General features: G+C 37.8%; 1 protein-coding gene and 1 non-coding gene across 3 annotated transcripts; both read left to right on the forward strand.

The window, feature by feature from the left end:
• The first annotated feature begins 291 nt into the window (after positions 1–291).
• On the forward strand, positions 292–11,054 carry LOC128216504 (UBX domain-containing protein 7-like). 2 transcript variants are annotated; one of them, XM_052923083.1, is made up of 10 exons: positions 292–408; positions 3,946–4,063; positions 5,037–5,101; positions 5,451–5,522; positions 7,410–7,528; positions 7,802–7,948; positions 8,259–8,403; positions 8,591–8,664; positions 9,302–10,031; positions 10,283–11,054. In XM_052923083.1, the coding sequence occupies exons 1-10, from the start codon at positions 345–347 to the stop codon at positions 10,522–10,524; spliced, it is 1,776 nt and encodes a 591-aa protein (XP_052779043.1). In that variant the 5' UTR covers positions 292–344; the 3' UTR covers positions 10,525–11,054. The 2 variants fall into 2 exon arrangements, with proteins under 2 accessions (XP_052779043.1, XP_052779044.1); XM_052923084.1 differs by lacking the exon at positions 292–408 and having other exon boundaries at positions 4,043–4,063; positions 5,037–5,142.
• Positions 11,055–19,355: 8,301 nt separating this feature from the next.
• Trnat-cgu (transfer RNA threonine (anticodon CGU)) lies at positions 19,356–19,427 on the forward strand. The gene has a single exon. It is a non-coding gene; the product is annotated as a tRNA-Thr (tRNA).
• Positions 19,428–25,013: the final 5,586 nt, after the last annotated feature.

Here is a 25,013-nt window from a genome sequence, read left to right on the forward strand (position 1 = left end):
ATAATATGTAATCCTGCTCCCAGGGGGTACGAAGTCTCCGGAAAACCGCATATACGTCACAACCCCATTTTGGACGATATTTGTCACAGTGTGCAATTGTTGTTGTTGTTGTTGTTGTTGTTGTTGTTGTTTGTCAATTGAACTAACTTTAGGTTAATATTAAAAAATGAAATACATGTTGTAAAAATAAATGTGTTTATAGATAGACTAGGTTTCCAGAATGCTAAGGGAATCAACCGCTGCGTAGATAACAAAACTGTTGACTGTTGTGTGCTTCCATTGTTCCTTCGTTCCATAGCCTCGACTTCATCATCACCGCGAAACGTCAAAAAAGCAGGAATAAAATGGAAAAATATTCATCAAAGAAGAAATCCGCGTCTTTGATAGAACAATTTTGCTCAGTTACTGGTAAGCCCTATATCTGGAATTCGGCTTCATAACTCTCTGCATTCCTATACAACCATAACAGTTTGTTTACACAAGTTGCATTTTTTTCGGACGGTCAACAAAATGTCATTCAATGTTTCATCAACTGACTGAAATCCTCCTAGTGCCTTGATACCTTTTCATGTGAATTGCTAAACATAATTTGTACATCTGTTAAACACCATGACTTTCCTACTTTGGTACATTACTATCATTTCAATATTATGAGAATCTCAATTTCTAGATACGCCTTTAGTAACACTTACCACCGTGTCTTTTTTTTTTGGCATGTATGCAACATAAAGTTATAGTGAAATCTATTAGAAAGTCGACCAGCCTTGTGTTAGCTGTAAAAAAAAATTCAAAAGCTATCATTCACGCCGTCACGGCTGGCAGTTGAACAAATAATAAGATCAGTTTTATTTTGAGTCGGCAAGATACAAAGAAGATTAATGGTGCTAATAATATCATAAAATAAAATTCATCAAAGCTGTCACTGAAGATCATTGAATATAATCAAGGCTATCACAGTTACTAATGCACCAGTCAATTGTAACCACGGCCCCCCAAAGTCCCGTGGTTTACCGGGGATAGCCAGGGAAATGGGCCTCCCGGTGGCCCAGCAGTGCCGGGTGAATGCTGTGGTTTTGTATTCGCGCCAAATATATTGGGGAATGTGCCTTACTTAGGGTCCCTTGGGTGCAGGGGCATTTGGTCGGGATTTTACCATCAGTTCGTCCTCGCAGGGCAGGGTTTTTACTCGGGCTTGGCTGGACCGAATGTCAAAGTCCCCACTATTCCCCGGACCTGGAGGGGCCGTGGTTACAATTGACTTGTGCATTATCACAACTCAACCACATCCTTGTACGCCTTAATCCCTGAAAGGATTTGGCATATCAAAAATCGTATAAGAATATGTCCATGTACAATTATATGGACTACCTTAGCTATGAGCCCAGTATCATCCAGCGGCTTCTTCCTGCTATCCTTGCTGATGGTGGGTAACTGAAATGACACACATGGACAAAAGTATTTACGATATAGTTTCATAAGTTATAACTAAACTTTTGCCTTGTCACAGATGAGCAGTGTTCGACACTAACGGTGTCCCGGGATCCCGAGGACACCAATTTTTCAGGAGGGACACCTGAACTTCGAAGTCCGGTATTCCGTCGGGACACTTAATTTTTGACAGATAAACGCTAAATATCAATAAATAAGTAGCATTTAATTAATTTATTACCTAAATTCGGGCTCCCCTAAATTTCTTGACAGCACATGTCAAAACGATATTATTAATTATCATTATCGGACACATCAAAGCGAAAGTATAGCTGACTATTTGACTATAGTTACGTCATGAATCTATAAATAAACAGGTCATTTCACATGGCGCATGCAGGTTAACGCTTCCGTTTTGTTGTTTACATTTTAAACAAGGTCAGAGCTGACAGAGATTTATTATTGGTAAAATACTTATGTGGAATTGTTTTGCCTATGTGTCAGAACCGCCCAAAAAGATGCCAACTCTGGTGATACCTTTTATATAATATGATACGACCTTTGAGTATTTACAGTAACATTTACGACACAAAAGAACAGCATCCTACATTCAGCATTCTTTGTTAATTGGCATTCAACTTATCAATATTCTTTGTTTATTTTAAAGACATATATTTTATGCTTTGATAAAAAAATAATAGAAATAAAAATTGCAGGGTTTTATTCATTAATTCAATCAATTTATAAAATTGTATGACTTTTTGGCGCGAAAATTAACATGTATACCCCTTTTTTGTTCGTCTGCTCTTCCAGTATGCACTACGACTGTTGGGCAGTCTGATTGATTTATCAACAGCTCTACTAAATATTGATTGGAGTTTTCACAAGCCAGATGTAATATTCCTACAGTTTCTTAATGAAAAGCACCGACATTTGACAAGAACCTGAACCATGATGTATTTTATGCGTATTTTCCAAAAATCTAAAAATAGTAACAACATCAAGTTTTTGTTTACAGTGTATCCATCTCTGTTTTTGACTGAAAACAAAAGGGACTTAGACATTCTCCCGCTTTTGAACCCAATCTACCAACTTAGAGACCAAAATATACCTCACTGCCATTCAGTGCTACTAACCTGTCATTACATGCTGCTGAAAACATGTATAATATGGTGGTGTATACTTGCATTACAAATTGAAAAGTAAAAGGATGTTGAATTTAATATTAAAACAGGCTCAACAATGAAAAAAATGTACAAAGTGGAAGAGACGCCTAATTTCAGGAAGGGACACCTGATTTCAAATGTTGGTGTCCCTTCGGGATCCCTTGGAAAAATGGTTAGTGTCGACCCCTGAGATTAGAGTAAAGTTGAGTAGCACTGTTGCCTAACAGCACGAACATAGAGTACTAGAGGTTGTCATAATTATGTTGTCATCAACATTAAAGACTCTGTCAAAATTTGTTTCTTGAATAATTCAAGATTTATTCTTTGATTGTAGCACTTGTGAATAGAAAAAAGTTATATTTCCAATGAATTTTGATGTTAAAAGTGTGATACTTCCCTAAGGAATGAAATATTTCTTGAAAGTTTCATGTTGACATATACAGGGAGATATTTTGAAATAAAAATGCTCTTCAGGAACTAGATATTCAGATTATTCGGATTCCATTGATAATCGGTAACCACCAGTAATTCATTAGTTGGGTATAATCAAGATCTTGAATTTGTGGATCACCCAACCCACGAAAACCAAGAACATTAATGATTTCACAGTATTCTCAAGGCGCGTAGGAGCAGGGGCTTTGGCCGCAGTCCCAATATTCTGGCTTATTGGCGAAAGCATTCCCTATTATAAAACTGTAAAATTGTCTGTTCATGATCCAATTGACTCACTATTTCACACAGTTGATACTAAATTCAGTTATGGCCTCTGCTTGACATATTAAGTCTGGTAACTTTTTTCGGCTTGTGTGGACTTTTGGTTCATATCTAAAAAAGTATTCAATCAATTGACTTGATACTTCACACAGTTTCTCAAGGCCCTCAGAAAATCATATTAGACAAAATTATAGATGATCCTAAATTAAAGTAAAAGGTCCAAGAAAGTCTGGTAAAGTTTTTGAGCACAAAGGGACTAAAATGTTTATAATGTTGGCTAAATACTTCACCTAAGTGACCCTGGACATAAGACTAATATGTAAGTAATATGCACATTATGATCCCTGTTTTTTTAAATGCATATATATTTCATCAACCATGTATTGGTAATGAAAGCAGTTACTGTTAAATACTTCATAGACAGAAAGGTGTGATAGTGGAGCATATTTTACAGACTGCTCATGTCAAATTAAGATGTAAAATAAAGTTTTCCAAGACATATTTTAATGAGTTTTGACTGCCGGACTCTCTAACAGATGCAACATATTTAAGTTAAAGAGTTATATGAGGTTGATGCACCTTGCAACATTTTGGAAGCACCCCTTTGCCATCAAATCTTTCATATTGTACCTTTCAGGGGCATCGAAGGATATTGGGGGTCAGTTGCTGGAGGCATGTAATAATAACTTGGAGCTGGCTATCAACATGCACATGGAAGGGGGCGGTGAAACACAGACACCTGGACCCAGCAATTTGTACGTATTTTAATGCCATTTAAGTTGCTTAATGCCGCTCATGCTGGTCTCAGTAATGCTAACTAGACAAACAAATGCTGACTAGAAATACAAATACTGACTAGAAAACTAATGCTGACTAAAAATACAAATGCTGACTAAACATACAAATGCTGACTAGACAAACAAATGCTAACTAGACAAACAAATGTTGACTAGCCAAACAAATGCTCACTTACAAACAAATGCTGACTAGACAACAAATGCTGAATAGACAAACAAATGTTGACTATACTAACAAATGCTGACTAGACAAAATATATGCTGACTAGACAAACAAATGCCGACTAAACAAATGCTGAATAGACATACAAATGCTGACTAGACAACAAATGCTATAACCAAATGCTGACTAGACAACAAATGCTGACTAGACAACCAAATGTTGACTTGTCAAACAAATGCTGACTAGACATACAAATGGTGGCTTCTAATTAACCTTCAGCTACTTTATATTTGTATTATTTTTTTACAAAAATCTTTGTTATTGTGTGACATTTAAATATGCAATTTTTCATTGGTTCAGAGCACAATAGGTGTTGCAAAACTTTTCTCATATTTCTATTGAAATTTCCTACTAAATTCATGGTCTATAAATAGTGCTTTCTTGATACCCATTTATATAATACAGCAATTAATACAACAAACATTGGCGCAGACTGTTTTTAATATATAAAAGTGAATTTAAACTGATAGATAAAAATTAATATGAAATAAACCTTTAATATGATAAAATATTTGTTGACCAGGGAGCCATCGAATACAATCGTATCCTCAATGGCCCAATCAACATGACTTTCTACCAGTAAATACCAATTTATTCATACCGGGTATTCATGGCTCTCGTTTTATTTTCTCTAATATGATATTTGAGCCGGATAACATTCCAACACACAAGTGTGATGTTCTTCTTATCTTATATTACCATTTACAGAGATGCAGTTCGAGCCCCAATACCACAGACAGAGGAGGTCCTAATAGATGAAGCCCCTGCATATGGTTTACTAAAACTTCATTTCTTAAATTAAGAAAGTTAAAGGGTATATATAGAAACCAGTAACATAAGATCATTTTTATAAAATTTTCCTGCAGTTATGCATAAGGGTCAACATAGTAAAAAATGTCTTTGGAAAGAATGTTTTCTGTTAACTTATTATTTAATTGGTACTGTATGAAATGTATTCCGTGTTTACTAAAAGATTGCATTGACCATTTATAAGTCTGACCAGAGTGGCACAATGACATTTATTACTGTAAGCAAGGATTAAAGCCACATGTAAAATAAACATCAATGGAATGATACCTTGGACCCTTCTCTTTTCTAAAGTGAGATGTTTTATTTTGTCAGCCGCATACAACAGAAGGAAGCGGAAAGCTCGGTCTGTGTTTGATGGCTTCAGAGACTTCCAGGCAGAAGCAAGTGAGTACAACCAGCAGAGATTAGTCAGTGTTCTGTCAAGGATTTAAAAACATGGGGCCAGATGGCCCATCAGACCTCATAACATGGGGCCAGATGGCCCATCAGACCTCATAACATGGGGCCAGATGGCCCATCAGACCTCATAACATGGGGCCAGATGGCCAATCAGACCTCAATACATGGGGTCATTCTTAAAAATTGTGGGCTAGGGACAAAATCATACCTTATAAAGTTTGTCAACCAATTGAAATGGAATAATGAAGATAATACTATGAGTACTTAGTGAAATTGGCACAATGAACACACATAGATGAAACACTTTCAATATTGTTTATGTTTTTGTCATAACTTCTTGGAACTCATCAATTTAGAATTAGAAATCTACAACCAGGGTTTGACATTAAGGCATGACAGAACTCCTTCCATTAGTTGATCAATGTCTGGTCTAGCTATGTCTGAGGCTAGCTAGACCGCCTGGTCATGTTCTGAATAAATCCCGGTTCCCTGATTGGTTTGTGTATTTAGATTGAAGCTTTTGGATTTGCACATTCTAAATAACCATTGTTATATAATCCATATGGTAAAATAATGATGTGCATGTTTATAACTTTATTTTAATGCTAACTGAAATTTGAGAATCATATGTAATGATACTTTTAATCTAAGCATGACTTTGTATGTTACTTTAACCCTTTTTGTATATATTATTATGTGGTTTACACTTAGGTCTAGTTCAGTTTAGGTCAGGTCTAGTAGGTTTTCAAAGTTATTGGAGCACTAGTCCATCGCCCAAAAAAGTTAGTATCAAACAGTGACAACATTGTAACTCCTGTTTTGTATTGTTTAGTGAAAAGAAGAAGACAACACTATTTACTTGTTCAAAAGAGGGCACAATTTATGTAAGAAATTATTTGTTCATCAATGTCTTATTTTTACAGTAGGCTTTGTATGAATTTTATGTTTAATGATATATGCAAAAAGTAACAGCTGGACAGGTGACACAATCCAGATGTTTTATAATTTAAACAATCTTTCAATTATGAGGTTCTCAACAAAATACTTTGTTTTAGTTTTATCGATATATGTCCGCTTTTGCAGCATAAGATCTTTCCTGTGCTTGTTACTTGGGTAGAGATAGTTGTGAAATTAATAAGAGCAGTAGAATATTTATATTTTTCTTTAATAATTAGAACCAAAGACTAGAGGGAGGTCAAAGAAAAAAGGTTAGCAAAGTTATTTGAGATATGTTGAATTTGTTTTTACCATGTTGAGCATGCTTTGTTTTGTATTGTTGTTTGTGTTAAGTACCAACAACATACTGTGAACAGTTATAGAGCTGAATCAAAAGAATTATAAACATTTAGTAAAGTTGTAGTTTTATTTTCTCATTGTTGAAACACATGTGTCAATGCCCTTCACAGAGAAAAGTGGCCAGCTGGTACCCCTGCAAAGCATCCATACGGGTGTACATTTTGCATTGGTTTCAGATCACCTGACCAGTTCATTCAGAGTTTTAAAGAATGGCATAATCACAACCTTACTCTATAAAGTGAAAACATTTGTATGAATTTGCATTTTCGGCCAGTACAAAATTAATGTCCTGTTTTCATTGAAATATGTCATTAATATCATACGTTTATTACCGATTGACGAGTACACTTTGCCAAGTTCTTTATGTGAACAGTAGTAATATTTCTCACAAAAGCTCAGTCTTAAATTTTGGTTTTTGTTGTCTTCTAAAGTTACTGAAATAATTCCAAGCTTTTGATAGTAAAATGGCTGTCAACTATTTTTGAAGCCAAGTAGTTAACTAAGCATTCAGTCCTAATCTTCTTCATTCTTTATTGAAGTTTTAATGACTGCTTACCACATTATATATATTTACAGGACAGCAGGAGGAGGAGCTAATGGCCGGGGGATCTGGGGCCCGCACACGCAAAACTCGCACCCTACAGGACCTCTTTAGGCCGCCTCTAGATCTCATATACAAGGGAACATTCGCCAATGTAACCACTCCAGATATTTAATATTATATACTCAGTGTCCGCTGTTTCCTTACTTTCATTCCAATATGACCTCTTAAGTTTTAAGGTAAATCTTTATTGTTTTGTCAGTTTGCAAATTATACTAGTGAAATGAAGAATACTGATTAAGGCTTCCTATTTAACCAAAGAAACAATTATATAATGCTAAAGGTGTTTTTCTCTAATATCAAACCAATCGTTACCATCAGAATTAAACTAGAAACAAGGACTTGACTATGCTTATATATATATCAGGCTCGTGAGACTGGCAAGACACAGGGTCGATGGTTGATGGTAAACATACAGAACGTGCAGGAGTTCTCCTGTCAGGCGCTCAACCGTGACATCTGGAGCAACTCGGCTGTCAAGGCTCTCATCAAGGACAGCTTCATCTTCTGGCAGGTCAGTAAACTCACCATTCACACAATAGTAAAATCATGGACGTACTAAGTCTATGTTGTGTAGAATAGTTGCTTCAAACACAATGGATTAGTATCATGAATGTCCTTCATTGTTCAGCCTTCAATTTAATTTCATATCATCAATTGTCCTTATTTACATTAAGATTTTGTAACCAAAAACTAATGTTTTGATACATTATGTTTTAAATGACTATACTAGGATGTTACATGGACCTTTTGAACTTGAATAACATTTTTTCATCACCGTGTAATCATTAGTGACTACATTGTAACCCCTGAACATTACCAAGGTATATCATGACAGCGAGGAGGGTCAGCGTTACCGCCAGTTCTATAAGGTGGAGGGCTGGCCTTACGTGGCTGTCCTGGACCCTACCACTGGCGAAAACCTCATCTCATGGAACAAGATTCAACCAGTGACATTCTGTGATATAAGTATATATCTTTACATATATTTGTTTCATATCTGTTGATAATAAATAATCAGTATGGATTTTAATTTGTTTTTATACACGATAATAACCATTTTAACATTAATAAGTATTTAAGTATGAAATTATGTGTAAAACTATGTGCATGTTTTTTTAATTGTTGTTTTAAGATTAAATTTTGTGCTTTGCAGTTGTAGAATTCTTGAAGAAACACCCACACATTGAAGGATTGTCTCCTACACAGCCAAATAAGAGACAAAAGAGGGTACATCATTTATTTTATTTTAAGTTAAAAGACAATTAGTTGCAGTTTTAAAGTTATAAAAGAAATAAAGAAGAATTTTAAAGGTAAAAGTTTATATAGTAAAAGTGTAAATAAAATTTTAGAAAAATGAAAGAAGAACAAAACATGATTCCTGATAATAACATGATTCAAATCCCTGTTTCCCGGGGTATGCAGTTTCTCTGTGCCATGAGTAACAGAGACATTCCTGATAATTATTATACCCCCCCCCCCCCAAAGAAAAGAAAATAGTATTGGTACTTCAAATACAAAAAGATCTCATTGAGGAGAAGTGCAGTGCACAAAACTCCCACTCTGACTGGCATATTTTTTTAGTTGTTGCTTTTTGTTTATTTTATATGTTTTTCAGACATTTACACATGAATTAGCTCATTCAAATCCATAAAAGAAGTTGTCAAAAGGATTAATCTGTGAGAGTTCAGCTTTAAATCATACCAATTGAAAAAAATAAAATAATGAATTTTGCTTTTAGTTTTCTTTGTAATTACATTTCACTTTTGATGAGTGGTAAATTAAATGACTGAAAAGGACTACATTTTACTAAGCATGATAATTGCCTGTTTGTTATTTATGTTTGTATTTTCTCTGTCTGCAACAGGAGGACAGTCTGATGGAGGCATCGGAGGACGACCAGCTGCAGGCGGCCATCACAGCCTCCCTGACACACCTCAGCAAGTGCCAATCCGTCCATACACCTGCCCCTGACACTGACTCGGATATCAGTGACCTTGAAACATTCACTGACTCCAGTGATGATGCCCACTCCCCACACAAAACTCGGGCACGCAGGAGCTCGGGGAACCAAGGATCCCCAGTGAAAGGAGCTCCCTGTGGGTCCCAGTCTCCAACACCACGTAGATCTCCCAGAAGCCAGTCAGACAGTGATGATGAGTGCAATGTCACATGTGATAGAGCTAAAAGAACAAGAAAACAGTCTCCTCTAGCCACACAGACCTCAAATGAAATAAGTGATAAAAATAAAAAAGCTCAAACACCAAGAAAAACAAGAAATGTGTCACCATTAACAGTAGTCAGTCAAAGTTGCCAGTCACCAAGTAAAGGATCTCCTAGTAAGAAGCATAACTCATCCCCATCAAATCCACAGCCATCATGCTCACCAGCCAAATCAAAGAGTATCCACAATGATGTTCACCCTGCAGTTATTGATAACATCCGGCGGACCTCCCTGTCTGAGGATGAAGACAGCAGGAACGTGTCAGAAATGACAGAGACATCTGGGACCAGTGAGCCAGTGGAGAGTGACCGCTCCCTGATGGATGTGGCAGCCGACCGCAGGGATTACAGAAAATTCCTCGGCCCAGAAACAGGTATGCTCTTTAAAGGAGTTCTTTATTTAGAACTATATTTTTAAAATTGTGGATCTTATTCATAAGCTGTTAAAATTTCTGTCTGCCTTTATTCTTTGCATCCCCTTTAAAAAAAAACACAAAAACCATGATATGCATGTTTCTGTTTCAAGAATTGTTCTTTATAAATAATGAAAATGTTATGATTGGTCATTCAAAAACCTTGAAAACATAGTATAGTTCTGTGAAGAGTTTTGCTGTGTTTATGTCAGATGAGAAGATGACACTGATGCTGCGACTGCCCGATGGAGAGCGGGACAAGCTGACGTTAGCGGTGTCGTCCCAACTTCTGGCTGTTGTCCTCTATGTGGGATCCCGGGGATATTCCAACGAGCGTTATGAGCTGGTGACCCATTTTCCCCGACGTCACCTCTCCACCCTGGACTTCGACTCCAGCCTCAGGGATGTAGGCCTTCACACTCAGGAAACGGTGTTCATCCAGGCCAGGACGTAACACACAACTGCTCAGTGCTCTCAGATTATTACAATTTTTAAATATTGACTTGGCACAGTTATTTATTGTCAAAAAGGAGATTTGTTACTTACATTGCATTTTTAAACCCAAAACGTTGTTCCATCAGTTTGTGTAAATTTGCCTTCAGTTCTGAACCATTACCAGTACTTCAGCTGCTAACACTTCCTGTATGAAGTAACAGCACTTTTTAGTTTGCATTTTTACACTTATTTGAGAATCAAAATGAATTTGGTTTCAAGTTGTATAGCATAAAATGGAACAATATCTTTAAACTTACTATTTACATTGATCACTATATTTTTACCTCAAAGTGCTCTCTTTTTATTTTTGAAGTAGATATTTTGCAATTCTTCAGTAAGTTTATTTATCTGCGTGTTTATGGCGTGTTCCAATTATTATAAATTTTTTTGTTCATCTTTAATATTGTATTCATTCATGGATGTTGATAGCATGAATGATATTTGATTGACATTTTCATGAAATAAATTGAATGTTAACAATCTGTTAAATTCTTTTTAATGTCATTAATGGCACCACTTTTACATTAATTGTCTGTTCAGTGTTCACAATAACTTCTTAAGTTTTGTCTTCTGTCAACAATTAGTCAATGAGTGTCTAAGATATGTTGAGCAACTAAGAGTTGTTGAGCTACTAGGAGTTGTTGATCTTTAATGAAATGTTTAGTTTCTGGTGAGTTGTTGAGCTTCTATGTGTTGTTGGGATACAAGCAGTTGGTGAGCTACTATGAACTGTTGAGCTTCTATGTGTTGTTGGGATACAAGTAGTTGTTGAGCTACTAGTAGCTGTTGAGCTTCTATGTGTTGTTGGGATACAAGTAGTTGTTCAGCTACTAGGAGCTGTTGAGCTTCTATGTGTTGTTGGGATACAAGTAGTTGTTGAGCTACTAGGAGCTGTTGAGCTTCTATGTGTTGTTGGGATACAAGTAGTTGTTCAGCTACTAGGAGCTGTTGAGCTTCTATGTGTTGTTGGGATACAAGTAGTTGTTCAGCTACTAGTAGCTGTTGAGCTTCTATGTGTTGTTGGGATACAAGTAGTTGTTGAGCTACTAGGAGCTGTTGAGCTTCTATGTGTTGTTGGGATACAAGTAGTTGTTCAGCTACTAGGTGTAGTTGGGATACAAGTAGTTGTTCAGCTACTAGAAGCTGTTGAGCTTCTATGTGTTGTTGGGATACAAGTAGTTGTTGAGCTACTAGGAACTGTTGAGCTTCTATGTGTTGTTGGGATACAAGTAGTTGTTCAGCTACTAGGTGTAGTTGGGATACAAGTAGTTGTTCAGCTACTAGAAGCTGTTGAGCTTCTATGTGTTGTTGGGATACAAGTAGTTGTTCAGCTACTAGGAGCTGTTGAGCTTCTATGTGTTGTTGGGATACAAGTAGTTGTTGAGCTACTAGGAGCTGTTGAGCTTCTATGTGTTGTTGGGATACAAGTAGTTGTTCAGCTACTAGTAGCTGTTGAGCTTCTATGTGTTGTTGGGATACAAGTAGTTGTTGAGCTACTAGGAGCTGTTGAGCTTCTATGTGTTGTTGGGATACAAGTAGTTGTTCAACTACTAGGTGTAGTTGGGATACAAGTAGTTGTTGAGCTACTAGGAGCTGTTGAGCTTCTAGGTGTTGTTGGGATACAAGTAGTTGTTGAGCTACTAGGAGCTGTTGAGCTTCTATGTGTTGTTGGGATACAAGTAGTTGTTCAGCTACTAGGTGTAGTTGGGATACAAGTAGTTGTTCAGCTACTAGGAGCTGTTGAGCTTCTAGGTGTTGTTGGGATACAAGTAGTTGTTGAGCTACTAGGAGCTGTTGAGCTTCTATGTGTTGTTGGGATACAAGTAGTTGTTCAGCTACTAGTAGCTGTTGAGCTTCTATGTGTTGTTGGGATACAAGTAGTTGTTCAGCTACTAGGAGCTGTTGAGCTTCTATGTGTTGTTGGGATACAAGTAGTTGTTCAGCTACTAGGAGCTGTTGAGCTTCTATGTGTTGTTGGGATACAAGTAGTTGTTCAGCTACTAGTAGCTGTTGAGCTTCTATGTGTTGTTGGGATACAAGTAGTTGTTGAGCTACTAGGAACTGTTGAGCTTCTATGTGTTGTTGGGATACAAGTAGTTGTTCAACTACTAGGTGTAGTTGGGATACAAGTAGTTGTTGAGCTACTAGGAGCTGTTGAGCTTCTAGGTGTTGTTGGGATACAAGTAGTTGTTGAGCTACTAGGAGCTGTTGAGCTTCTATGTGTTGTTGGGATACAAGTAGTTGTTCAACTACTAGGTGTAGTTGGGATACAAGTAGTTGTTGAGCTACTAGGAGCTGTTGAGCTTCTACGTGTAGTTGGGATACAAGTAGTTGTTGAGCTACTAGGAGCTGTTGAGCTTCTATGTGTTGTTGGGATACAAGTAGTTGTTGAGCTACTAGGAGCTGTTGAGCTTCTATGTGTTGTTGGGATACAAGTAGTTGTTGAGCTACTAGGAGCTGTTGAGCTTCTACGTGTTGTTGGGATACAAGTAGTTGTTGAGCTACTAGGAGCTGTTGAGCTTCTATGTGTTGTTGGGATACAAGTAGTTGTTGAGCTACTAGGAGCTGTTGAGCTTCTACGTGTTGTTGGGATACAAGTAGTTGTTGAGCTACTAGGAACTGTTGAGCTTCTATGTGTTGTTGGGATACAAGTTGTTGTTCAGCTACTAGGTGTAGTTGGGATACAAGTAGTTGTTCAGCTACTAGGAGCTGTTGAGCTTCTAGGTGTTGTTGGGATACAAGTAGTTGTTGAGCTACTAGGAGCTGTTGAGCTTCTATGTGTTGTTGGGATACAAGTAGTTGTTCAGCTACTAGTAGCTGTTGAGCTTCTATGTGTTGTTGGGATACAAGTAGTTGTTCAGCTACTAGGAGCTGTTGAGCTTCTATGTGTTGTTGGGATACAAGTAGTTGTTCAGCTACTAGGAGCTGTTGAGCTTCTATGTGTTGTTGGGATACAAGTAGTTGTTCAGCTACTAGTAGCTGTTGAGCTTCTATGTGTTGTTGGGATACAAGTAGTTGTTGAGCTACTAGGAACTGTTGAGCTTCTATGTGTTGTTGGGATACAAGTAGTTGTTCAACTACTAGGTGTAGTTGGGATACAAGTAGTTGTTGAGCTACTAGGAGCTGTTGAGCTTCTAGGTGTTGTTGGGATACAAGTAGTTGTTGAGCTACTAGGAGCTGTTGAGCTTCTATGTGTTGTTGGGATACAAGTAGTTGTTCAACTACTAGGTGTAGTTGGGATACAAGTAGTTGTTGAGCTACTAGGAGCTGTTGAGCTTCTACGTGTAGTTGGGATACAAGTAGTTGTTGAGCTACTAGGAGCTGTTGAGCTTCTATGTGTTGTTGGGATACAAGTAGTTGTTGAGCTACTAGGAGCTGTTGAGCTTCTATGTGTTGTTGGGATACAAGTAGTTGTTGAGCTACTAGGAGCTGTTGAGCTTCTACGTGTTGTTGGGATACAAGTAGTTGTTGAGCTACTAGGAGCTGTTGAGCTTCTATGTGTTGTTGGGATACAAGTAGTTGTTGAGCTACTAGGAGCTGTTGAGCTTCTACGTGTTGTTGGGATACAAGTAGTTGTTGAGCTACTAGGAACTGTTGAGCTTCTATGTGTTGTTGGGATACAAGTAGTTGTTCAGCTACTAGGTGTAGTTGGGATACAAGTAGTTGTTCAGCTACTAGGTGTAGTTGGGATACAAGTAGTTGTTGAGCTACTATGAGCTGTTGAGCTTCTATGTGTTGTTGGGATACAAGTAGTTGTTGAGCTACTAGTAGCTGTTGAGCTTCTATGTGTTGTTGGGATACAAGTAGTTGTTGAGCTACTAGTAGCTGTTGAGCTTCTATGTGTTGTTGGGATACAAGTAGTTGTTGAGCTACTAGGAGCTGTTGAGCTTCTACGTGTAGTTGGGATACAAGTAGTTGTTCAGCTACTAGGTGTAGTTGGGATACAAGTAGTTGTTGAGCTACTAGGAGCTGTTGAGCTTCTACGTGTTGTTGGGATACAAGTAGTTGTTCAGCTACTAGGTGTTGTTGGGATACAAGTAGTTGTTCAGCTACTAGGAGCTGTTGAGCTTCTAGGTGTTGTTGGGATACAAGTAGTTGTTCAGCTACTAGGTGTAGTTGGGATACAAGTAGTTGTTGAGCTACTAGAAGCTGTTGAGCTTCTAGGTGTTGTTGGGATACAAGTAGTTGTTGAGCTACTAGGAGTTGTTCAGCTACTAGGAGTTGTACTAAGCGATGTGGAGCAGCTAGGAGTTGAACTAAGAGCTGTTAGCTGCTTGCGGTTTTTGATATTCTAGCAGCTGTTGAGTGTCTAGGAGATTTTGAGGTTCTAACCTAGAACCATTTGGGAAGCGGAAACAAATGTCTACATTGCTTTTGTTAATTCTATAAGGACCAGTAGGTGCTTCAGAGAAAACAAACTGGGCTCCTGTATAAATTTATTTTACAAAATAAATAATAACAGTACTATTTTACCACAAATAGCATATAAATAATTATGTTTGAAATCTTAATAGAAAGATCACACTGGGTACAGGTTGAATTGTTTAACCTTATCTGAAACAAGGCAAGACTTAGACTTATGATTTAGAAGGAAAACATATGCGTTTTCTTTCAGTATGTACTGTATTACAATGGTTGGAGAGATGCAACATTTAAATCCAAAAATAGTGATTTATGTTGAGTGTAACTTCCTGTTAAAAATATTTAATATGGTTGAATTGTAATTCTGACAATAAATTTTGGACGGAACTGTAAATATGATGACTGAAGTTTGGTACTTCCAGTGGTTCGGTTTTGTGAAAGGTTAATGTATCACATTTTTCTACATGTAACAATGTATAACAACTATAAATACAAAATCTCAAAGTAACAAAGAAAATATTACATAAAATCACAGATTTCAAGTGAAATAATGGAGGGTTAACCTTAAATGCTCCTAACCATAATCAGTATATACTAGTAGTATATTTACAGGTAACAAACATTTACTTCCAGGTGACTTGGGTATTTTAGATATTACATGTTATTTACAAAATACTGAAATAGTAGTTTCATAAATAAAAAACAACTTTTAAGAAGTTCTACAGTTACCTGTATTTTAAATATTGATTAAAATCCAATCATTAATATTGAAGGTTGAATATCCTCTCCCTATAACCTTGTTTCAATGTACTGAAGTTGCCCTGATGGCATGTATATATAAATGATACACATACCCGTAATACAGTTAATATGCATTGAGATAGAATATGCAGAGTAAGAATACATATTCATGTGCAAGATAGAGTAGACCAGCTTGATAGATATGAGCAAACATCACAGATCAGTTGTCAAAACAGGGCGTGCAATGGACCAGCACAGGCATGAAACAAAACTAGTGTTCACAGAAACACTATTGCCTTTCTAGCACTAGCAGACTGGACATTACACACTGATTGTCAAGAATATTAAATGATTACTTAATACAGAGTATAAAAAACCATTCTCATGAACGAATTCACGTTAAGTCAAAAAATATCTGGCCCCAGTATCACAAAATACTTCAAATTGTACACAACAATGTTTCAAATATTCTGTATGATTTGAACGACAATGAATTATGGTTGTTTAAAACGCTGATTTATATTTCTATTATCAATAATCTGGAGTGAAAAATGTTTTTATGATATTTGAATTAATATGTCATTTATTATCCATAAAGCAACTCAGTACAACTGATTTTTTAGCGATTATTCAAATCCATTTTTGCTGTATATTCTGTTATCTTTAATTTGCCAATTTATTATAGACCCAGTTAATGAGAGAAATAGTACTACTAAAACATAAAATTTTACGACTTTGTACCAAACTATGTGGTAAAATGAGCTTAGATTGACAAAATACTTTTTGTGATATTGGGGCCTGCAATATATAATAGAATATCACAAAGGCATGCGATGTAGGCACTCTAGCCAATGTCAAGGATCACGTGGACGGATACACAATTCCCGTTTTCTGTCCTAAGACTATAAACAACACTTAAACGTTAGAAAGGTGGGGATCATCAACGGGCGCCAGGGATAGGACGGCCTGGTTATTGCCACCTCGGTCGTGCACCTGCCCCGGGAGCCCCTGTTCCTGTTTCTCCGCCGGTCGCACTTTTATCGGTCTGCTTTGAGGCGCCTGCGACCTGCTGCTGCTGCTGCTTCCTCCGTTGTAATTGGCCGGGCCAGCGCTTGCGGAACTAACTCTGTTGACATCATTGTTTTGACTGAAAAAAATGAGGCAGTAGTTGTAAATGTAAGAAATATGATATTACAGACACAGAGTTCCCTTGTTTTATGACTTGTGGTTTGTCCATCAGTAAATTAGATAGCGGAAACGTTGGACACGCCCTTGTAGTAAAGTGATGTTCCGCATTCAGTAACAGACGTATTATATCCATAATAGTTGGCGACCGTATAGTTTGAAACTGCAACTACACTTAAGACAAACGGAAAACAACTTACTTTTTTATCAGTAGAAGCACGATAACGGCGATCAGACATATGACGATGAGGGAACCAAGCACCGTGAGTACCACGATCAACGTAGTGTTGTTCGTCCGGGTCGTCTGAAAAGGAAATAAACAATACATTCAACGATCGCTAAGGTCATTTGTTCACATTACCAACAGCAATATAACTAGTATCTCGAGTAAACAGTATTTAGCATGAGTTAAATACAGTCCTGTAATAAACTTACGAGGTGTTTGAAATGTAACAAGTCTACAGATGTGTTCTATATTTTCAGCCATTGCAAAGTAATCCTAGAATATTAGAACAACGTATTTCTCAACAATAATTTGCGATTGAAAGTATGTCAAACAAGATAATTATACATTGAGAGTTTGTGCTTTTTATACGTCATACGAAGGAAACATAGAAACATGATACGGAAAAAAATGTAATAACTGTTCAATATCAATCTGGAAGAAAAGAAAAAAATGTATATATGTGAACTATTACCACACTCAACAATTTCAAGTTAATGTCTTATGCAAATAGCTTATGTCGGAATCGCAATTATCGCGACGTGGGTATTGGATTGACGAAACAATTCAGGTTCTAAAACTGTGTAATTGACTTTCAATAATTCAATAATTTCAAACCTTATGTTAAAACGTCTTACCGTTGGCGATTGAGTTGTCTGTGGTGTCACTAGGGTCGCGGCCGTGACCGTCTCAAACGTAATAGTAACGCCAGACCCTAGAACCGTCTGTGCCTGTGTCGTCAATGATGTGAGTATAGAACTTTGCCTGGAATGATGCATTCGGTACCATGTTAGAGAGTGATGTATTTGTGTTCGTCTATATATTGCATAAAAGGTAACAAAAAGTTGGAGCCTAACTGTACTAAATCAGTACGATGTTGAGTGGAAAACTGATGATAAATTGAGTACAAATTAAGCGACTAACTGTTGCTGGAAAATCGTTAGTAATGTCGACTGGTCCAAAAATGCCTCTGTTGGTGTCAATTCGACGTGACGTTTTCTACGCCGCCGTCCTGTTGAACCGCTCGCGCACAGGATGTTATTGGCATCATACTTGATGACAAAGAACAATATGAGATTGTTGTCATCGTCTGCAGTCGGGTAACCGTCACTTATCACAACGTCGCTGGTGTCTATGAATAGCAGCGATGACGTGGGGCTACAAATGTAATCAAATGTAAAAATAATTCTGAGGCACATTTTGAAAACAACAATGTATATGGGTGCATGATATAGGTAGGACGTTTAGAAAACCATCGGAAGAAAACGAGATTGGTTTCGCTGAGACTCTAACCGTACTTTATTGACTGTCAGACTGGGGACACATACATGTAAACATTTCGATGTTTCTTTTTTATTTGTTTTAGTTTAATGTGAAATTTAATATCATTTTAATTGTTCAGTCTGCATTTATTCAATAGCTAGAACATATGTTGTCAACTCTTTATGATAAAGTATAGGCAGAGCGAGCCCATCTTTTAGTCTAAAATAAAAGACGTGTTATACGGGATTCTTCCAATCCCCAACAAAAAGATTTGCCATATCAAAAATCGTAAAAAAATCCGTCAACGTACAATTATTTGGACTTGCCCATCTATATGCACATTAAGATTTTAGAAATAAATTATGTTTCATACAGGCGGTAATATAGATCAGGGCGATATACTTTATCGGCTTGCAATGTTGGGTTTTAAACTTGATCAGAAATGTGAAAATCAAACGTTGCATATTTACATACCATCATTGTACTGTATAGTAATGAGCGATTGTCCATCTCGTAGTGAATAATTTCAGTTGTCATGTTTTGAATCAGTTAATAGTATAACTTAACATACTTGTAGTTTTTCGCGTCATTGCAGCACACTCTGGCATTATCCTGACTTGAACTGCAGTAGCTGTTGATGCCATCTGCCACGCTGCTTCTGAACTGGGTCTCGATTGTGTTAAACTATGAAATGAATTGAAAGTGAAAGTTAAATATTTATTTATTAATACGCGTCTAATTTTAGACACAAATTGAACTTTTAAAAACACTATTTTTTGTTAAGGTATCAAAAAACATTAAATTTAATTAATGCAAACCTCGACATTTTATTGCTAAGTAAAACGTCGAACAAATCGCTTAAAAACGCTCACTAGTTTAATATTTACATACTGGTTATCGGTAATTTCAGTTCGCAGTGACAATCCACGGAAACTACCGATCGCCAGCGGTATCGGAAAAAGGGTGGTATAGCGCTTGTCTATATAAACTTTATTTCCGACATAACAAACGCACCTGCCTCTATAGCTCAGTGGTAGAGCACTGGTCTCGTAAACCAGGGGTCGTGAGTTCAAACCTCACTGGAGGCACTTACTTTTTCTCTCATTTCTTTTTTGCATTAATAATTTTGAAAACAGTTATGACCTATCGGTCATCTTTTAACCTCAGATTCCGTACTTAATCGGCCATGACTATTAAGAATTAGTGTTAACACATGGCTTTTATGTTCATGCTACATGCTGTTGAAATTCAAATTATGTAAGCTTTATGTGCGTATGTAATGTCGTATGCTTAGAGCATTAGTTATCTAAAAATTACACTTGCGCATTGTTTGGCTACTTCCTAAGTTACGTTTCATCTCATGATAAGTATCAATGGTCATTTTCTAACTCACCTGGTCCACGGTCAGCCCCGACATGGTGAGGTCAAGGCCGTGCTCTTGGACATCCTCATCAACTACAAATAATCACAGTAAGGTAAGGATCAGAAATGGCTTTGAAGTAAATGAAAGATCTATTTAGGTGTAAAATGCAAGCATCACTATGTTGATATATAAATGGTACAGTGTTTGACAACATTAATTCTTATATACTTTTATCACAGACAATCTTCACTGACAAAATGGTCATCATTTCGATCTAAGAAGAGTTTTTGGTAAATAGTCACCTCAATTACAAAGTTATAGGCTGAGATGTTATAAATACATACTATAAATAATTATTTATTATTATCACACTTTTGTCTGAATTCGTAGGAATAAATTTCTTCAGAGATTTTTGTTTGTGTTCAGCTATTTGGTCTCATTGAAGGCCGCAAGTTAATAAAATAAAATAAAAAGACATCATTGATTCGTATTGCGATTTAGAATTTTCAAAACAGTTACACAAATGTGCCGGAACAACTTAAAGTTTGAACAAGCGAATGCGAGGACACAGGACTTTTATATTTACCACTGGATGGATGATTACTTACTGACTTAAAATATAGTAGTATTCATATATCGACACACTTCACTTATTTTAGCTTTATGAATATGATTTAAGAAAACACAAACGACAGGCTTTCTATTGAAAATATTCATTTTTTTTTTCAACAAACATGTAAACTCATAAAAAACCTTTTGCAAATTTGACCCCTTGGGTTTATTTGTCATATAGATAGGCTATTAGTTTCCCTGATTATCAAAAAAGCTAATTACTTTAATAATAAATGTGCAAGACGCTTAAACAAACAGGGTTATCTGCAATCAATGCTCGGCATACCTGGGCAGTTATCCTGTACACAGATGCGTGTTTCTGATCCGTCCCCACTGCATGGGGCGCCGTTCCCCTCGGGGGTTGGGTTGGTGCATGTGCGGGCGCGTGTCTGGAAGCCCGTGCCGCATGAGACCGAACATTCCGCCCACGTGCTCCACTCTGTGTAACCCCCGTCACGGTCTGCAAAGTCGAGAGGAAAGACTTGAAACCACCATTAGTTTGTTTTATTATCAGAACTACAGACATTGTGTTTCTATGATAACTGGTGGTACCTTAGTAAACGAGAGGATCAGGGACGTCTTATATTCGCAATCTTTCCTTATTTTAATTTACACAAACAGCTAATTTCGAATATTGCAAAGGTTCTTGCACAGTTTCTATGATTTCGAGGTCTACGAAGGATAGTCTCACCTTCACAGATATTGTTGGCACCCAGGATGTAGCTGTCGGAACATCCGCACGTGAAACCGCCATCAGTGTTGATGCACGTGCCATGGTTGATATCACAGGGGCTCGACGTCGTGCATTCGTCCACGTCTATGTAAGTTTATACAAAAAAATAGAGAAATACTCACGTTTCAGCTTATAAGCATTATTATTCAGGTTGACTTTTAAGCTAGGTATAATAATGACATAAGCGTTATTTTATAAGTGATTTATAAGTAATTCAATTTTATTTGCTAGAAGACAGCCTTTCCGATTAGTGAATTATGTCTTAATGAATTTAATTCCGCCAGGTACTGGTATACGTATATATTGTGTTGAGAACACGGCAGTGTTTTAACGTTAGTCAGTAGTTCAATCTAGAATGCCATGATTTAGGTCAAAAGTCTTATAAAGTCAACATTAGTGCCGAAATAGAGGTGAAGCTCTAAACATAGAGGTGAATATGTACTGATGAGATTTACCTCTAAATAATGAGGTGAACATGTTTTTTACAGAGTTTTACTTGTTAAAAATGAGTTGTAGTTCTATTTATAAAGAGAAATGCACCTCTACGCCTAGTTGTACGCACCTTTATTTTATAAATTACTTATAGAAGAAGAATTTTAACACAATTGTTTTACCGTTGCAGGCGAAGCCGTCGGTATCCAGTATGTACCCGTTAGTACAGGAGCAAGTGTCCGTTCCGGATATCTTGGCGCACTGCTGACCGCAGCTGGCCGCATATACTGTCCCGCACTCAGACTCAACTGAAATTACAGAAAGTGGGCTGATGGTTTATATCCTGTGCTGTTGTATACCGTTATTACTGAAGTGATTTAAATATTGTAATACTGCGAGTCTCAGCTCTGTATACTGCATGTACCGGCTCTGTATAGTACATGTAACGGCTCTGTATGGTACATGTACCAATCTGTAGAGTACATGAAACGGCTCTGTATAGTGCATGTACCGGCTCTGTATACTGCATGTACCGGCTCTGTATAGTACATGTAACGGCTCTGTATGGTACATGTACCAATCTGTATAGTACATGAAACGGCTCTGTATAGTGCATGTACCGGCTCTGTATACTGCATGTACCGTCTCTGTATAGTACATGTAACGGCTCTGTATGGTACATGTACCCATCTGTATAGTACATGAAACGGCTCTGTATAGTGCATGTACCGGCTTTGTATACTGCATGTACCGGCTCTGTTTAGTACATGAAACGGCTCTGTATAGTACATGTACCGGCTCTGTATACTGCATGTACCGGCTCTGTATACTGCATGCACCAATCTGTATAGCTCTGTATGGTGAATGTACCAATCTGTATAGTACATGAAACGGCTCTGTATAGTGCATGTACCAATCGGTATAGAACATGAAACGGCTCTGTATAGTGCATGTACCAATCTGTATAGTACATGAAACGGCTCTGTATAGTGCATGTACAAATCTGTATAGCACATGAAACGGCTCTGTATAGTGCATGTACCAATCTGTATAGTACATGAAACAGCTCTGTATAGTACATGTACTGGCTCTGTATGGTGCATGTACCAATCTGTATAGTACATGTAACGGCTCTGTATGATGCATGTACCAATCTGTATAGTACATGAAACGGCTCTGTATTGTACATGTAACGGCTCTGTATAGTGCATGTACCAGTCTGTATAGTACATGTAACGGCTCTGTAAAGTGCATGAACCGGCTCTGTATTGTACATGTAACGGCTCTGTATAGTGCATGTACCGGCTCTGTATAGTACATGTAACGGCTCTGTATAGTGCATGTACCGGCTCTGCATAGTACATGAAACGGCTTTGTATAGTACATGTAACGGCTCTGTATAGTACATGAAAATGCTCTGTATAGTGCATGTACCGGCTCTGTATGGTGCATGTAACGGCTCTGTATAGTGCATGTACCGGCTCTGTATGGTGCATGTACCGGCTCTGTATAGTACACGTAACGGATCTGTTTAGTGCATGCACCGGCTTTGTATAATACATGTAACGGCTCTGTATGGTGCATGTACCGGCTCTGTATAGTACACGTAACGGATCTGTTTAGTGCATGTATCGGCTTTGTATAATACATGTACCGGCTCTGTATGGTGCATGTACCTGCTCTGTATAGTACACGTAACGGATGTATGTATTTCTTTAGACCTTGCGGTCAAGGATAACCCGTGAAAGTGCAAGCACTTATTTCCAACGGGGTCCTTTGTTTTTGCTGAAGGGACAGCACGCTGAAGAGACAGTGGTGGGATACAAGGAAGTCCGGGTGCGATACCCTAGCTCTTTTTCGAAGAGACCCCTTGGTTCTTTTACGTGCTCGGTGTAAAGCACCGATACACGGGGTACAACTTTCCTGGGTTAAACCAGTACTGAGTACACCACTTTTCCAAGCACTACCCTTTAAATGCCGAGCGCCAGGCAAGGGAGCTACTTGTACCAATTTTTAACGTCTTTTGGTATGACGCGGCCTGAGGGATCGAACCCACGACCTCCCGCTCCGTAGGCGGACGCTTAACCACTAGGCCACGGAGACGGTCATTTTACATACATACATACATACATACACCGGCTTTGTATAGTGCATGTACCGGCTCTGTATGGTGCATGTACCGGCTCTGTATAGTACACGTAACGGATCTGTTTAGTGCATGTACCGGCTTTGTATAATACATGTAACGGCTCTGTATGGTGCATGCATTGAGTTGTATATTGCATGTACCAGTTCTGTATATTGCATGTACCAGATCTGTATGGTGCATATACCAGCTCTGTATACTGAATTTACCGACTCTGTATACTGCATGTACCAGCTCTGTATACTGCATGTACCAGTTCTGTATGGTGCATATACCAGGTCTGTATACTGCATGTACCAGCTCTGTATACTGCATGTACCGGCTCTGTATACTGCACGTACTAGCTCTGTATACTGCACATACAAGCTCTGTATACTGCATGTACCAGCTCTGTATAATGCATGTATCGGCTCTGCATACTGCACGTACCACTCTGTATACTGCATGTCACCAGCTCTGTATACTGCACGTACCACTCTGTATACTGCATGTCACCAGTTATGTATACTGCACGTACCACTCTGTATACTGCATGTCACCAGCTCTGTATACTGCATGTACCAGCTCTGTATACTGCATGTCACTAGATCTGTATACTGCATGTCACCAGCTCTGTATACTGCATGTACCAGCCCTGTATACTGCATCCCACTGGCTCTGTATACTGCATGCCACCAGCTCATGTCACTAGCTCTGTATACTGCATGTCACTAGCTCTGTATACTGCCTGTACCAGCTCTGTATACTGCATGTACCAGTTCTGTATTATGCAAGCCGCCATTTTCAATGGATGTTCGTACTTTAATTATTTGGTGAGAGGGTTAGAGGGTTTAAATTTGAGTCATATATTTTATACATAAAAAGGCCGTGTAATAAAGAAGTACATTGTTATGGGCGTAAGCCCAGAGACTGTGACCTGACGTATGTACAGGTAAACATTCCAGGCCCCAGTCCAGCAAACTAATAAACAGCATGATTTTCCATTGACACGCAACCAGTAATTAAGCACAAACTAATCATGATGCCATTGACCGCATTTTACATTTACATAGCAGCAACCTAAATACTAATCGGTTGTGTTGATTTTTTAAAAGAAAAAGGTCATTATTGCGAAATCTGTCAGATCGTTGAGATCGCTGAACGCCATGAACTCCATTTTTATTGTCAACTTGTTCTTGAAACTAATTTATGAATTATGTGTATTGTGAATCTAATATGGAACCTTACAATGTTTCTTTGCTTCGGAAATATTTCTGAGCACAACCATAAACGCCGACATACTATTTAGATGGACTCATACGCCTCTTCGACTAAATCCTTAAACAAGAAATACGTTCGCCGTACTGTATGCACTCCCACACTGTTTAACATAAGATTATTTTAACGAC

This window comes from Mya arenaria, chromosome 14 (assembly GCF_026914265.1).
Source record: "Mya arenaria isolate MELC-2E11 chromosome 14, ASM2691426v1".
Classification (NCBI taxonomy): Eukaryota; Metazoa; Mollusca; class Bivalvia; order Myida; family Myidae; genus Mya; species Mya arenaria.

What these genes read in the sequence shown, in the direction of transcription:
- LOC128216504 (XM_052923083.1), top strand. Translation starts at nt 345, where the DNA reads ATGGAAAAATATTCATCAAAGAAGAAATCCGCGTCTTTGATAGAACAA. An exon ending in AGATGAAGCCCCTGCATATG is followed by an intron (nt 5,102 to 5,450) that starts GTTTACTAAAAC and finishes TTATTTTGTCAG; the next exon opens with CCGCATACAACAGAAGGAAG. An exon ending in AGTGACATTCTGTGATATAA is followed by an intron (nt 8,404 to 8,590) that starts GTATATATCTTT and finishes TGTGCTTTGCAG; the next exon opens with TTGTAGAATTCTTGAAGAAA.